We start from the raw sequence: 16,245 nt of genomic DNA on the forward strand, positions 1-16,245 counted from the left end.
AGACTGAAAAACAGCTTCTATCGCACGGCCATCAGACTGTTAAACAGCCATCAACAGCACAGAGGCTGCTGCCTACATACAGACTTGAAATCACTGGCCACTTTAATAAATGGAACACTAGTCACTTTAATGTTTACATATATTGCATTACTCTATTCATATGTCTTCTATACTATATATTGCATCTTAGCCTATGCCACTCTGTCAATGCTGAGTCATGTATTTATATATTCTTATTCCATTCCTTAGATGTGTGTATTAGGTATCTGTTATGGAATTGTTAGATATTACTGCACTGTCGGAACTAGAAGCACAAGCATTTCGCTACACTCACAATAACATCTGCTAACCATGTGTATGTGACTAATAAAATTTGATGACAGTCACTCACAAAACAAATTATATATTAGCCAGCTATCTAAACTTGTAATCATGGCCGAATTACCGACCGGGCATGAAGGGCATGTGCCCAGGGGCCCTYACCTTCAGGGGCCCTCATTGTATAATTTTAACATGGCATAAGTCACAGCAAAATGTGTAGAATTTCAAGAAATGAGCATGAGACTAACTGTAAAACTTTCCTTGACTAGGCCACCCTCGATTCCATTCAGTCAAAGACGAGGGTGTCCCTGCAAAAAATCCCTGCAGCTCTGACGTCAAGGCTGCCTAGCTGTTGTCAGGTAAATCATTATGCTACAGTAAGGTKAAATGAAAAACTTTGAGGATCATGCTACACATAGGATGCTGCATTATTAAAGATAGTGTCCCGTGTAAGGACTAACAGTAGCCATGGCTGTTCCAGAGAGAGCTTTTTGTTTACTATGGGCTGCCTGTAYAGGCCAGCTCTCCCACACTTGGCATTGGGTTAACTACAACCTGGGTCAATCACTTCTATTTAAACTAAACTCCAAGTCATCGTGGAAAATAACATTGCTGTTCTAAATAGGCTATCTGATGGAATAGGTCAAAGAAGAGAGTCAGGGTACTGACAGAAGCACATGCAGGGTGACATTCTAGATGTCTAGGGACATGTATACTGTGATGAGGGCAAGGTAGAGTTACTGAACTTGAAAGGTCATGGAGCTGGTTCCAGCCAATGGCAAGACACAATGGTTTCTGCCTAGAAACATGTCYCACTGATTATCTGGGCCCGGACAAGAAACAGCCACTAACCATGACTCCTTACACATAGATTAAATAAACCATATAGCACAAATGATTCATACCCCTTCAGAGGGCTAAGTGGAAACAATTATTTCAGGTCTATATGAAATGCCTGGAGATTGGTGGCTAGGGGTTGTTTCTGTACAGGGTCATATTGTRGTTATCTTCAAGCCCCAGTCACCAGCACTACATTACAGAAGTATTAAAACTAGCATTTCTCATTGAAATAGGTTTAATAATACTACATATTTACAAAAATGTCAATGAGGAAAATATTTTAATAAAAAAAAAAAAACACTTAAAATAACTGAAGAAATGTATAGAGTTTATTACAAAATAAAAGGGAATTGATAAAAGCGGACAGGCTGGGAGCATCTTCCCATCACATACACAGCATCAAATACTCCTATGTGACTGGCCTAGCCTTAAGGGTCACAGACAATAAGAACCATGTACTTTGGGACGTGTTTTAACTAGCTTCTGATGAACTTCGCCACAGGCAATAGAACYCCGGTGCGTAAAAGATGAACACTGGCTTCCTATCACAAAGTACATCAGTCTTACTTCAAATGAACTTGGGTTAAAAATCCACAATGTATTGCTCTACAGCTCGAGTTCACAMGAATACAGAAAGTCACAACACTGAACAGACCAACTCATTTTTGTTAGTTGAATCCTGTCCATTGAACTGGCAAGAGAAAATGTACTTGAAATGATATCAATATATAGACATCAGGACCAATACTCATGAAGGCGTCAAAACACATGGTAGAACAGTACGTAATATTATTTTAGAATCAAATAAAGGGACTCCATGCAATGGCACTAGTAAGTCATTAGCAGCCTTCTCATAGATTGAATACTACATTGTTAATAATGTACATGTTTCAAGTAAAGAAAACTTGACTGACGCAGTTAAGGCTAAGGTGGCATTTTCTGACCMTCAGCGAATTAGAGCGAGGGAGGTCTAATGCCCGCCAGGACATTCAGTTATTCTACAGTACTGGTTCATCTAAGGACTTCTACCACACCTCAACATCTCATTTCCGTTTACAGTACATAAAGATCCTCTCAGAGAGGAGAACCAACACATTGGATTGTCTTTTCAACCTGGGTCCGGTTCAGAAGGACGCAACATTCTGAATGTTGCAGATAGAAAATGTTATGTATAGAGATTCCCTAGTCGACATGATAGAAAGGCTTGGCTGTTCTACACAACGTTTCTACCTGAACGTTCCATAACATACTGAACGCTACCCTGGTGTTACATATTCTCACTCGCCCACGCTACACCATCTCAATAACATACTGGGCACAGTATCTGGGTCTTCAGACCCACCCTGCCACATCTCTCCCCCCAAAAGGAAGTATGACATTGGGACCTCACTACCCTGCACACCCTCCCATGTGTATTTTATCAACATCGAGCGATAGTAAAAGGCATAAGCTGACGCACACCCAGAAATGTTTTTATAGAAGTTAACCATGTTAACGGAGAGTAAACTAGAAAAAGAAAGCCACACATTCTTATGCTCCCAAACATTTCATGGGTAAAGCAACTGTGTTTGTATGCCCATTAAATGTTTGGGAGAATAATTAGTGTGACTATTTTTTTAAATCATCATCAACATCTGGCACTCCCATAAAAACCCTCATGGAGGTGAACAAAGATTATATGTTTTTGAGTACAATTACACAAACCCCCTCCCCCCATACTTCCATAAATCCCCAATCTAAGCTAAAAGAAAACCATGAAGGGCATCACTGTGAGGACAACAAGAAAACATGCCAATGCCAAAACCAGGATGGAAAACAACATCCAGTCATATGTGGGTGGGGTTAGGTGGCTGTCTGCCTTGGCTGTTGGGGGCGGGGGTTGGCATARAGAGCCTCAATCTAACCAGGGTAGCGTCGACATTATCCTCATTTGGCTACCCTGTAAATGGTCAGGTCCAGGGGTTCTCTGCTGGGCACACACCAGTCGTCTGCCTCCTGGCTAACCTTGTAATTCCGCAGAGCTGTCTTGTTGTACACCGGGAGCCTCTCCACAGAGTCTGTGGACAAGGCCTGTGGAGGGAAGGAGATCGAGTTGTATTTTGTGTTCAAAGCATCCCCCCAAAAGAAAGAAATATCACTTCTCTTCTCCCCACTAGCACGGCCTTTGCTGATAAATACTTTGTCGAGGGAAAAAAGTAATTGATACGATTGTGATGTGTTGTCTCACCTAGCTATCTTAACACGAATGCACTAATTGTAAGTAGCTCTGGATAAGAGAGTCTGCTAAATGAAAAGAAAATACAAAATTCGAATGAATCCATAGTCAGACGAGTTAKATGACAATTACACGAGTCCCATTGTCTCAGTATGTAGCTTACCTTCATGTGGATGACAGCGTCAGTGCCGTAACCCTCCATAGAGTAGAGCTGCAGGTCTCCCTGGAAGTACTGAGCGTAGAGCCGGGAGATGGGCAGGCCGTAGCCAAAGCCAGCCTGGAGAGGAGACGACACGGCTCTAAACCATGGCTGCTTCAATAGTCTGATAAACATGGGTGTTTTGGAAAGTTCGGATAGAAATGTATTGTGTAGAACAGACATGCATGCCTCTCTGACATGTAGAGTAAGGAATCATGTCAGCTCTACTTCACAGCATTTCTACCGGCAATGTTCAGTACGTTGCACCCTCCTGAATACGAACCTGGTCCGTGAAAGAATAGAGCAGAGGCACTCACCAATGGGGTCTGCGAGTGCTCACCCCTCTCTGGTGTGGGGGCCGTAGAGTACATGTAGCTGAAAAGATTCTCAATCTTCCTGAAAGGGACTCCGCCACCCCTGTCACTCACCTACGCATCGCCAGAGAGTGAAGGAGAGAAGTAGGGGAGAGAGAAAAATAAATAAAGTCAGGCATTAGAGGAATGGCCAGTCATAAAAAAGGTGGAGATGCTGCCAGAAAGAAGGGTGCCCCTCGTGCCATTGGCTTGAATTCAACAGCCTGCCTTACGATAGGCCGAACCAAGGCATKTATTCTGCATATCGTCAAGGTAACTGCACAACAAGGCCACTCAGTTCCCTCTGTTGTGTTTTAGTTCACTGCAAGGAGCATATTCCTTACGGAAAACATTTAAGAACCAAACGGAAGCAAACAGAGCAAATTGAGTTTCTATTGAACAAATTCAGGTAGGTCCTTCCCCATTTAAGAAACATTTTGCCACAGAATCAGAGTAATGAATACTCCCCATGTGCACCGGTCAGCTCACCAAAAGAACAAGCAGTACTGAGATCAAGTTACTGCAGGACAAGGTTAATGGGCTCTTAGTATGGAAGTCAATGTAGACCCAATCCTGTTAATCTAATCTGGGATTAGCAGCTTGGTTTAACATTAAACAGAATTAATAAGGGTCAAAATCTTACATAACAGCTTTAAATAAGGATTTTGGGGGGGAGGGGTGGAGACAAATAAAATGAAAAGATAGTCAATTCATTATGCCACAGTTTATCATTAGCACTTGTGAGTTTGACAATGGTATTAATTGGGAATAGTGGCAATTGTAATGTTTTTAAACATAGCAATACAATTCACTAACATACTGTACCTTAATTGACAGGTCCTCTCCTCCAATYGCCACCATGACTTGAATGGGTGGTAGCCTGTTGCTGGATTCATGGTTCTCAATTGTGGCCCTCATAGCATTCTGGAAAATGGACAACATAAGATTCACAAGTGACTAACATCTTCGATCTAAGAATACATTTTTAATGCAGGTTCTACCATACCTTGAAAAGCTCAAACAACATGTGGTAGAGATGGGAGGGCACATAGACAATGCTTATAGGTTGTTTCCGGTTGTTGACTGGGTAAAGCAAAAGAGAATAAATGAATAAAACAACATCTGCAGTATAATTAAAATACAAAAGCCATTAGGATGTAAAGCGTCATTGACAGATTCTGTTGACATCCATTTTGATTATTCTGGGAAGAGAGGGGAGTTTAGTCACAGTGTCAATATTGTTCGAGGCAGCCAGCCAGCCATCGCCACTTATCCATTACTTTTGCCTCGCTGGAATAATTACTTGGCCCTCAGGTCCAGACGGCAGAGATTSTTGGTACACACAGCGGTGGCGCTCAGACAATTTCATCCAAGATTCCCAAATGAGCATAAAATGGTCATCTACATGCATGCGTCATAGGTGATATCAGTGGAATAGATGATTAGTTACTCTTGGTTTGGTTCTTACCATTCATTTCTTGCAGCATCAGGTCTGGCGAGCTCAGATAGTACTGATCACACACCAACTTGGCACTCTGGTAAGCATCTGGAAAAATACAACACCATGAAATGACACAATAAGGGTGTTTGGGTACAAGAGAAATTTGCTCTGTTTGGTTCACCCATAGGATATTACAAGTCTATATAATCTATGACAGCTCAAAACCACATTAAAGAGCCATTAATTATTATTTTCTACCTCTGACCACCTCTGAGACATCACAGTGAGGGTCGATGCTCCCTATTGTGTTGGGGTGAAGTGGATTCGTTGCTCCATCAAAGACAAGAGCTACAGAGAGTCCAATGAGTGGAAATGAGTCAGTTTCAAAATGGCCGACAATTGTCTATAAAAGAATGGATAACTTAGTGGACTGACATCTGTACTCACTGTGCTGGTTGATAAGCATGCGGATAGATATACGGCTCATGTAGAAACGGTCCAGGAAGTACTGAATGTTCTGGTTGGTCACTGGGTCCTGGCCGAACACCGACTTGTACTCAATGACGCCCTGTGCCATGGTGGGCACTACGTCATTGTGCCTGTTTCTGATATTCACCAGGGTGTCCACAAACCTAGTGGATAAAAGGCGACTGTAAGACAAACAGCATGAGATAGATTGAGAGGGCCTACCTGGCTGTCAAAGGTGATTGAGGACTTACTCATCCAGGACACTGTGGTTGTCAGGAGTCTTGTCCAAGAACTCCAGGATTTCCATCAAGCTCTGGACATACCTGAAAACACATTTTTCAGTTTGCGTTATTCCTGAGTAGTGTGGTGTATATGTTTAACTGCAGCAATACAACTTATAACTAGGGTTGCAAAGCTACCGGTAATTTACCAAAGTTCACAGAATCTTCATTAATTAACAGAAAACCAATGGCAATCTATTTTCATTTTGGTCATTTATACGTGAAGAACTTTTAAAAAATGTATTCATATATAGTATTCATTCATCAGTGTCCATATCATCCATGAGTTTCTAGTAGACAGACCATATGGTTCAAGAGAAAATAGCCTAGATAAGAAAGCATCTAATCAACAATGYCATTTTCAATTAACTCGGCAACTCTTCCAACTACTGACTTTTTTCACAACTGCCACCAGTTTGACGTCAAAACATTAACATATGCATATTGACATAGTAAAATAAATTAAAGGATATTTCATGCTGAAACCCTCATATTAAAACACCAAATGGTATTCAATACATTGATAGCTTATATTTAGGATAATGTTTTACATCCGCTTTGTCATTCTATTTCTTATTTAAAAACCTTATGTAAATATTTAACAGGGCCAAGGATAATCTGAAGTACCCAAAAGAGCCACGTGATGTCTTGTGATAGATTACATAAAATCCTTGAAAAATGTTCATTCTATAGCTAGAGGACTCCTGATATAACCAGAAGTGATAAGTATACTTTCTTTTGCCTTCATCTGTTGTGATATAGTACTGTCTTTTTGCTAGCTGGGGCCATCTACTTTAAGTGCTGCCTGTCTTCCCAGTGGCCTACTTGGAGTGTGAACTGCATCATTTGCAGATAGTTGTTGACACTTCAACCAGGATCAAGGTAATCAGTGGCTGTATTGGAGGGGGGAGTGGTTTCACCTCTACTAGGCAATCAGCAATTAGTACAGGGAGGCGTGCTCTCCACCTCTGCTAAGCAATCCCCTGGTTTCTCAGGTTTGTCGCAAAACTCAGACCGTTGCCGAAACAAAAACTGTTTTACTGAGTTCGAGGAATGAAAGAGAGGAAGGSTCCACACCACTCACTTGAGTATCTTACCTAGTTATTTACAGATTCAAATGTTGCTCTTTTGTAGCTTTGGCAACTATGTGTGTTTTCTATACCCGTTTGCACCGCTCCCTGTAGGCTTTATAGACACTCCAGTCCCCACTCCTTGGCTGCAACCCTTGTAATTTAGTGTACCCTGATCGCACAACCCATTTGGAATTCAGGGTCTCTGGCAGTGTTTGGAACTGCCGATCTGCGGTCAAGAACYCWMAGRTCAACTCAGCCTATGCTGACCTTCAGTCCCTTGAATTTTTTGGCCRAGACGGAGACSTGGATCACCCCAGAGAACACTGCTACTCCAGCTGCTCTTTATTCATCTGACTGTTCTCTCTGAGAGCATCTGGTCGTCGCAGTGGTGGCACAGGTCCACTTATTTCTCTTAAGTGGAGATTCTCTTCTCTCGCTCACCTGTCCATCTCATTTTAATTCCATGCTGTCACTCACTTGTCCACTCAAGCTTAGCATTGTCATCCATTGCCCACCATGTGTCCTTAGAGTTTGAGCTTGACTCTGTCATGACTTTGGCCTGTGGGTAAAGGCTTATGACCCCCCCCCCATCCCCATAAATACCTTTCTCCCATCCCTCTCTCTGACTCTACAATAGCCTTTGTTAAACATAGAGAGTCTGGGAACATCAAACAAGTGGAGGGAAAGGAAACATATTTCGGTAATAGAACCAGTTGAAAATATGCGTTGGTACTTAATGAATATGATGTCAGTTCAGTTGTCATCTGAGACATTATGACTGATGACAGTACGACAAACTGGATCTGGGAAAGTCTACACATTATAGTTATCAGATTCACATGGAATTGTTGTGCAATTTAAATGCAATTTAAATGAAACTATGTGAAAAGATTAAATGTAATTTTAGCTTCCAAATGAGAGAATTGGGTTTTCATAAGATTAGAGCTCTGCTCTACAGTGGCCCGCCTCTGAAGAGACATGGGTTATAAACTATGAAACACACCCTTCTCTCCCTCCACTATATAAGCCCTTGACGAAAATGTAACCTTCTGTTCCGAGGACGATAGTCCTTTTCAACGTATTGACCGTCGTCCTAACATGTCAACTACAGAACTAAGCTAACCTCAGCGTGAGCTTTGGTTGCGAATGGTATGAACTTTGAACTCTTATTCACTACAGAAGTGATACCTCCTAGCCGTTGAGTTAGCAGCGGCCGCTGTAAACGTGGGCTAGGAGAGGACAGAGAGTATCCCGTTCACCACCAGAGACACTCTTCAAAGGACAAACGACTGTTGGGCAACACGGCCTTCCATCTACCACCAACCTATTGAAGCGCAGCTCAGAGTAAATATTTATTGCATTTTCCTTTTCCAAATGGGCGGTAATTTAGAATGCATAGGAWACTGTATTTACGATAGCACAGCTTCTCCCTTTGTTCCTCAGTCTTCCCGCTCTTGTACTCAAACCCAACCCCCTTTCCTTTGTGTAACCAGCTGTCATATCTGCTCCATCCGCTAGGGACGTTTTCCTTTATGACGTCATTTGTAATCAATGTATGGTTCATTCTGTGAATATGTAATTCTGTGTGATTAGTTAGGTATTTAGTAAATAAATAAACCCAATTTTGTATTGCTGATTCAACTTGTTAGCCAGGGTTCGTGGAGATAACCAAGAATTTACAACTTTCAGACGAGACACCTTATTAGGTGACGATTAATATTTTATTGATGTAAAATATTACTAGGTCTTTAAGAGTTTATTCGCCTTTCCTCCCGCCCCTCCCCTCATGCGCGGTGGCTGAGTGACTCATTGCGAGCTTACAGAACATGGCTGCAGGCAGCTGAGCGAAAATGGAGGAAAACTAAACTTCCAGAGGTCCTATTATCCTTTCACTCTGTCCTCTCCAGCTTCTCTTCCTCTGAAAGCCAAGTAGCTGCCTCTAACCCTAGGAAACTCTTTTCCACCTTCACCTCAGTCCTCCAACCCTTCCCCCTCCGGACGACTGTCTACCACTTTGAAAAATTCACATTGAGTCCACTGGTCTCACTCACACAGAACTACCACACGCCTTGACCTCTTTCTCCCCTCTCTGTCCAGATGACATCCTGTTACTAGTGAGGTCTGGCCGCCTGACAACCTGCCCGCTCGAGCCCATCCCCTCAACTCTCAGAACYATCTTCTTGACCCTAACCAGTCAGGCTTCAAGACGGGTCACTCAAACGAGACTGCTRTGTGTCACGGAGGCTCGCCGCACTGCCAAAGCTGACTGTTCTCATCCTCCTAGATCTATCCGCTGCCTTCGACACCGTGAACCATCAGATCCTCCTCTCCACCCTCTCAGGGCTGGGCGTCTCAGGCTCTGCACACTCTTGGCTTGCATCCTACCTGGCAGGCCGCTCCTACCAGGTGACGTGGAGAGGATCTGTGTCTGCACCACATACTCTCACTACTGGTGTCCCCCAGGGCTTGGTTCTAGAACCTCTCCTCTTTCTATACACCAAGTCACTCGGCTCCGTCATATCCTCACATGGTATCGCCTATCATTGCTATGCCTTCTGACACCCATGTGGCGACACACATCTCTGCATGCCTGGCAGAACTCAATTTGGATGTCYGCCCACCACCTCAAGCTCAACCTTGARAAGATGGAACTGCTCTTCCTCCCGGGGAAAGCCTGCCCGCTCAAAGACKTCTCCATCACGGTTGACAACTCGAGTCACCATCCCAGAGTGCAAAGAACCTTGGCGTGACCCTGGACAACACCCTGTCATTCTCTGCAAACATCAAAGCAGTGACCCGCTCCTGCAGGTTCATGCTCTACAACATCCGTAAAGTACAACCCTACCTCACAGTCCTAATCCAGGCACTTGTCCTCTCCCGCCTGGACTACTGCAACTCACTGTTGGCTGYGCTCCCTGCTTGTGRCATCAAACCCCTGCAACTTATCCAGWACGCGGCAGCCCACCTGGTTTTCAACCTTCCCAAGTTCTCTTAGGTCACCATGCTCCTCCACACACTCCACTGACTTCCAGTCAAAACTCACAGTGGATGTGAGACCATGGTGCTTACCTATGGAGCAGCAAGAGGAACTGCCCCTCCCTACCTTCAGTCTAAGCTCAAACCCTACACCCCAACACTCCGTTCTGCCACCTCAGGTCTCTTGGCCCTCCCACCCCAACGGGAGAGCAGCGCCAGCTCAGCCCAGTCCAAGCTCTGGCACCCCAATGGTGAAACCAGCTTCCCACTGAAGCTAGGACAGCAGAGCCCCTGCCCATCTTCCCCAAAACATCCGAACACCCCCCCCTTAATAAGATTAATGCCCTAACTAAGTCGCTCTGGATAAGAGCCTCTGCTAAATGACAAAGTGTAATAACAAAATTCTGGTAAACTTAAAGTTGTCACCCTCTTGTCATATGAATTTTCAAACAATATTTGCAAATGTGTGATCTGAATACAAAGGCCGACGAATGGGCCAACATGGTTTTTAGATATAGGCCTTAAGTCTATGGAAATAGTTTTATTTTCTTTWAACAGCAGTGCTTTCCCTATATTAGTGTCTTTCCCGATGCAAAGCCCACTGCAGAAACTCAGGAGGGGAAAACATAAATAGCTTATATGAACTACATTTTCAAAAAAGTGAATGAAACAATATAAAACTTGATCTAAACAAACTATTCAGTATCACCCTCAAACTTAACTACACTTACAGAATAATCACCCTTACCAGCTCTGCACCATCTGCACGGATGGGGTTGTAAGCAATCGGTCAGGTAGCAAATTGATCTCCTTCATGATGTTAGATAGTCGCACAGGTAGCTCTTGTCTCAAAAAGACAAATGATGTCTTCTCGCATGCATTGGTGGAACCTGGGAAAAAATAATAATAATAAAGTAGAGGCAGGCAGGRCTAGCTTCRTTGCTCTGGGAGACCTGTACATAATGGGCTCCTGTCGCTGAAGGATACATCKTGTATTCCTAAAACAWAKKRKTWTWRKKSKSCRCTSMRMRMKMAWAKWRRTRCTGTCACCGAAGGCTTGCCTATAARCCAGAATGCCTTACCAGTCGCTAAAATGTGTMAACTATGGTAAAAATCAGCTTTTACATTTCCCGAAGCTCACTCCCTTGTCACCATACTCTGTAGCTCTCACCACGAGATTACTGCTTGATCCTAGATGGCAGCGCACCGAATATGGAGTGAATTCGGTAAACTCTGGAAAAGTTGTACTYGCTTAAATGGCGAGCCACTGGAAAAAAAAACTTCAGACAGACAATCAGGTTGCAGCYGTCTTCTCCTACAGTCTTGCTTTGGTACTGCAGTTTAACACCCYGCCCAGAAAGACAATTTCCATAGACTGCCACAAAGAAGTCAGACTAGAAAATTCCTAATAAGACACTTTAGTCATCACCTTTGTGCACAAAACAGCCATTGAATTATTCAAAACATTGTTGCTGAGCCTTTTTTTTAACTCACATTTTATATTTATCCAATGTCTGCCAGGTTTTTGGATGACTTCGTCACTGCTCCCTGTGCGCACGGAGTGCTTGTGCACATGTGAAGTTGGGCCGTGTAAACCGGATGCAACCCGGATATAGAAGATCCATGAACTCCTTGAGGCAGGCCGGGCGCCTGCAGGCTGACTTCTGTTGTCAGTTGAACAGTGTTTCCTCCGACACATTGGTGCGGCTGGCTTCCGTGTTACGCGTGCGGGTGTTAAGTGCGGTTTGTTTCGGCGGATGTATGACTCGACCTTCGACTCTCCCGAGCCCGTTGGGGAGTTGCAGTGATGAGACAAGATCGTAATTGGATATCACGAAATTGCAGAGAAAAGGGGGTATAGCTGGCTGCATAGACTCCAGTTGGACACAGAATATCCATCATATTGACCAGATACTCAAGTGGCCGCTCCAACGATGAAAAACAACATCTCAAAATGTAAGGCAGTTGGGAGGCAAGATCAGATTGGACCAGTCTAGCCAATGAGGGCAGATARGCGGTCACAACTTAGTGTGTCCTCAAAGTTGCCGGGAGGTCATGTGTCCTACTTATCAGTACACTCAAACAACCTAAGCATTACAACACTTCTTTGTAGCAAAGCAGCCARTATTTCCTAACCAAATTTGACACTCACTGACATCAATACAAAAACTCCTCGCTTGGTGATTGTAAAAAAATACAAATAAAAAAAAGACAAACGCTGACAGATTTGGGGCCCAGTAATCCCTCCTGAGGCAGATGGCAAATACGACGTAAAGGAATAATAGCAACATCTGCTAGCCAGTTGGGCTAGGGACGTACTAGCCTTCAATGACAGGAGCCCAGTGTGTAGGATACAAGGTCTCCCAGAGAAAAGAGTGCAGCCTGGCTAAATAACTTCTATACATTTCTAGTAGGGGAAATTATACATAAGGTAGGCTACAATAGGAAATAATGTCAGTGTTTTTGTGCCAAATTATGAATCCATAAAGATAATTGTTGGAAGTGCTGTTGAGGAGAGAAAAGCATTCTTCTGATTAGTTTACTTCTGACCAAAGTTCCCTCTAAGCTGRGTGTGGGCACGCTGTAGCCCTGAGACTACCGCACAGTTCCCCCAGGACTGACGCGCAGAAATATCAGCCCACGAAGAGAAGTGGTGGTCCCCAACCAGTCGATCACGAGAAAGCTAAAGCAATGTTATTACTGTGAGATTTCAAAACATTAAACCATGACTAGACAGAGACGGTCAACAAACTGCTGTTTTGAGTTCTTACTCAGCACTGTCAACAATTTGTATTCAACACTTCTATAAGCCATAAAATGCAGGCTCTTATTTCCACTCAGGGAACAAACAAGCAGTGCAGCAGTAATGAATGAGTAGGAAAGTATCTATAGGCTTGCATTGTTGTTATTATTAGCGGCTTGGGTCTTTTTAATATCAAGGAATATTTCTCTGTTCATAAGAGTAACAACCTGAATTTGTGCATGAGGCAGCTGTAATGTGGCGCGACTCGAGTTTCGCCATCAGCTGGAAGACGGTGTTCCTTTTTGGTCAGTGTCAGTGGAGGAAATGGAGAGCAGAGGGATGTTGAGAAGCYGACACTCAGTCTGCTGCGCTCTCCCTCAGCTGAGACTGACCAGCTGATGCAGGCACATCAGCCCAMTTAAATAAAAAGCAAACAATTAAAAATGTATGCTCACTCACCTGTGCCTCAAGTAGTACAACAACGGATCTATTACRGGTGTGATCATATAGACTACCTCAATGTTGAAATGTTTTATTAATGGCCCAATCAATGCATTGGCAGGGAAATTCAAGCAAAGTCAACGTGGTGAAAATGTATTGGGCCTATAGCTTACTGCACAAACCTCATTGRTACAGTACMGTTTTTAATTGGTTAATGTTGTATAGCCTTACATTTAAGTCAAACAAAATCTGAACGGTAGATCTCTGCTTGCATTTTGACTAAAAGTGATCGATTCAAAGGTTGGTGACCACTGTTCTACAGCTTTCCCTTTTAACACTATAATCATTTCCCTTTGCTGTGGCAATTGTGATCAAATCAACTCAATATTAGCCACTTTCAATGCAACATCCCGAAACAAAACTATACAAGAGATTTTGTTGTAGGCAGAACGCATCMGTGTAGGATTCTATTGCATTGACACACGACTCAGCCCGGTGCGGCATAACCAATCAGAGCTGCAGTAGGACTATATGCAAATAGACCATTGCCAAATATGGATCTGTGCCATTCACTTTGAACTGGACTGTGTTAACAACATGAGCAAAAGGGCTTGTTCTGAGATCAAAGGGAGAGCTGCAAACTGTGCAGTTTMTGTCTTAAAGAAGCAGTGTTGTATTTTGAGACAGGCTTGAATAAGCTATGTAGCCAATAGGCAGGATGGCATAATGTCTGATTCTCTAATAAATGGTARGGGAATAAATATGCATTTTATTTAGTAGTGTATACTTGCATCAAACATTTTCAGCTCTATCTGAAAGACAAGTGGATAAACAGGTTCATGTCAAGCCCTGCATTTTTTTTCTCCCAAGTCTCATGGAATGTAGGCCCACATTTAACACCACACACATTGGCTGCTACGGTAGGCTGTGTGATAGAACAGCCATTTCCATGTTAATGTTATGGGATGCATTTTCTCCATTGTTTTTGATGGTAGACCCACATTATGATGAAGTAGCCTACTTGGCCACTTAAACCTAACTTAAAGCGGGTACAGACTCGGTGTTCACAGTAAACGCGCGCTGGAAGTTCCTGAGTTTTTCACAACGTTCAAGTTTGCGCTCAGCATAAGTGACATTTGCTCAGCGGTGAAAACAATTAGAGGGAACATTYCTTCTGACTAGCAGTTAAATGGGAGTTTGCTACAAATGCTGACGCAATACTCAGCACMATGAAGTAGCCTAGTCTAGGAAAGGCAGACCAAAATATCCAGGAATTTCGCCCAGTAGAGTAAACTGAAACAAATGCGTACATGCCAAGACAAGCATAGTCTTGTATCTGTCATTCAAAACAATAATCTCTCTGAAGCTGACCATTCAAAGTGGTGCAAAGTCATAAATCACACTAGCCGCCTATGTCGCTCCACAACAAGAGCYCGATTAAACTCCAATTTAATTGCATTGCCTCAGCTCAATGTTACATATTGCATTAAATAATTGTCAGTTGTCCAACATGGTAGCACAACATTGAAGGGCTACTCACCAAAATCGAGAAATTGTTTCATAGAGAGTGGTGACGGCGAAAATTTTGCAAAATGTTCTATATGTTTAGGCACATTGGCCAATGTAGCATTTTTCATTATAAATCTCACGAATTTCATCGTTGGTGTTTTCAGTAAATCGCTTTGGAAAAGAAAAATAGGGCTACTACAAGTGCTCCTTCTGTTCCAGTGTTGATTGCACTAAAGAACAGGCTCCGTGAAAACCTGCAGCCAATAGGACACCAAAGGGGTTGATTTACCATCCAATAAAAAGTCGGAGGAGGGGAGGGGCTTCTGACTAGASAATTGACGCACCCACAACCTTTCACAGCTTCTAGCTTCTTACAAATAGGTTTATTTTCAATTTATTTTACAAATTGGCTTATTTTGAAATAGAAGGCTCTAGTAATATCAGGCTCTGGAAATAGAACTGCTGGACAGTTTGAGAGCAGAATGTCCTTTCATCCAAAGTTGCAAGATGCTCTGAATAAGTAGGCTTCCAATAGAGTACCACAGTATGAGTCATAATACCCATAAAACCTAGCGGTCAAACAGTGAAATGGTTCCAATCTTTTTTCCACCATAAATTTTTCCCATAGGGGATTTTAGAAACACTTAAAATAAGGGCTGTGTTTCATGTAGGCTTACCCTGGTCTGACGTTTTGATAACCGTGTAAATCTCTCTAGGACAAGGTGACTGTTATCAATATRTGCACCTACACGAAACACAGCCCTTATTTTAATTGTTTCTAAAAATCCCCTATGGGAAAAAGTTAAGGGTGGAATAACAATTGGAACCATTTCCCTGTTTGACAGCTAGGTTTCATGGGTATTATGGCACCGCCACTGTGGGACTATATCTCTACGATGTGTTGACCACAGAAGCTGCAGCCATCATATGATAATTGCACCCCAATGCACTACCACTATAAAACACGTAAACAGTAAAAACATGAACAGTTAAAGGCCCAGTGCAGAAAAACATTTCCACACTGAGGTGGGAATAATATTGTGAAAATTATCATAATGCCCTTTTAGTTAGTGATGGAGCCGTTTGAAAAGACCACCTCAAATTTTTGCCTGTTTTCGTGGGATGGAATTTTGTCCTGCCTGGTGACATCATAACAGCTCATTTTCAGTCCGTCCCTCCCTCCWACTCAGACCACTCCCAGACAGTGAAAGAGAGCGACCTGGCTCTCTGTGTTTGCTGGTCTGTGATCCGCTAGCACCTCCCTGGGTAAGATGGGAATGAGGCAACCTCAGAGTTACACACAAGGATACTTTATTGACACACACAGGAATGAAATGGACATGGAAAGCTAGTGGTTCTGTAACAGGAGAAAACAGAAGCAATGA

The 16,245-nt window shown here is 43.0% G+C and overlaps 1 protein-coding gene across 2 annotated transcripts; it reads right to left on the bottom strand.

Moving 5' to 3' along the window:
* Positions 1-1,472: 1,472 nt before the first annotated feature.
* Positions 1,473-15,112, bottom strand: pdk2a (pyruvate dehydrogenase kinase 2a). 2 transcript variants are annotated; one of them, XM_070448282.1, is made up of 12 exons: positions 14,892-15,112; positions 10,916-11,057; positions 6,089-6,160; positions 5,817-6,001; positions 5,628-5,717; positions 5,397-5,474; positions 4,935-5,011; positions 4,754-4,852; positions 3,893-4,003; positions 3,540-3,653; positions 3,389-3,444; positions 3,143-3,231 (listed from the first exon to the last, which is right to left on the bottom strand). In XM_070448282.1, exons 1-11 carry the CDS (start codon positions 15,007-15,009, stop codon positions 3,412-3,414), a joined length of 1,119 nt encoding a protein of 372 aa, XP_070304383.1. In that variant the 5' UTR covers positions 15,010-15,112; the 3' UTR covers positions 3,143-3,231; positions 3,389-3,411. The 2 variants fall into 2 exon arrangements, with proteins under 2 accessions (XP_023863852.1, XP_070304383.1); XM_024008084.2 differs by lacking the exon at positions 3,389-3,444 and having other exon boundaries at positions 1,473-3,231.
* Positions 15,113-16,245: the final 1,133 nt, after the last annotated feature.

The sequence above is a fragment of the Salvelinus sp. IW2-2015 genome, linkage group LG18 (assembly GCF_002910315.2).
Source record: "Salvelinus sp. IW2-2015 linkage group LG18, ASM291031v2, whole genome shotgun sequence".
Classification (NCBI taxonomy): Eukaryota; Metazoa; Chordata; class Actinopteri; order Salmoniformes; family Salmonidae; genus Salvelinus; species Salvelinus sp. IW2-2015.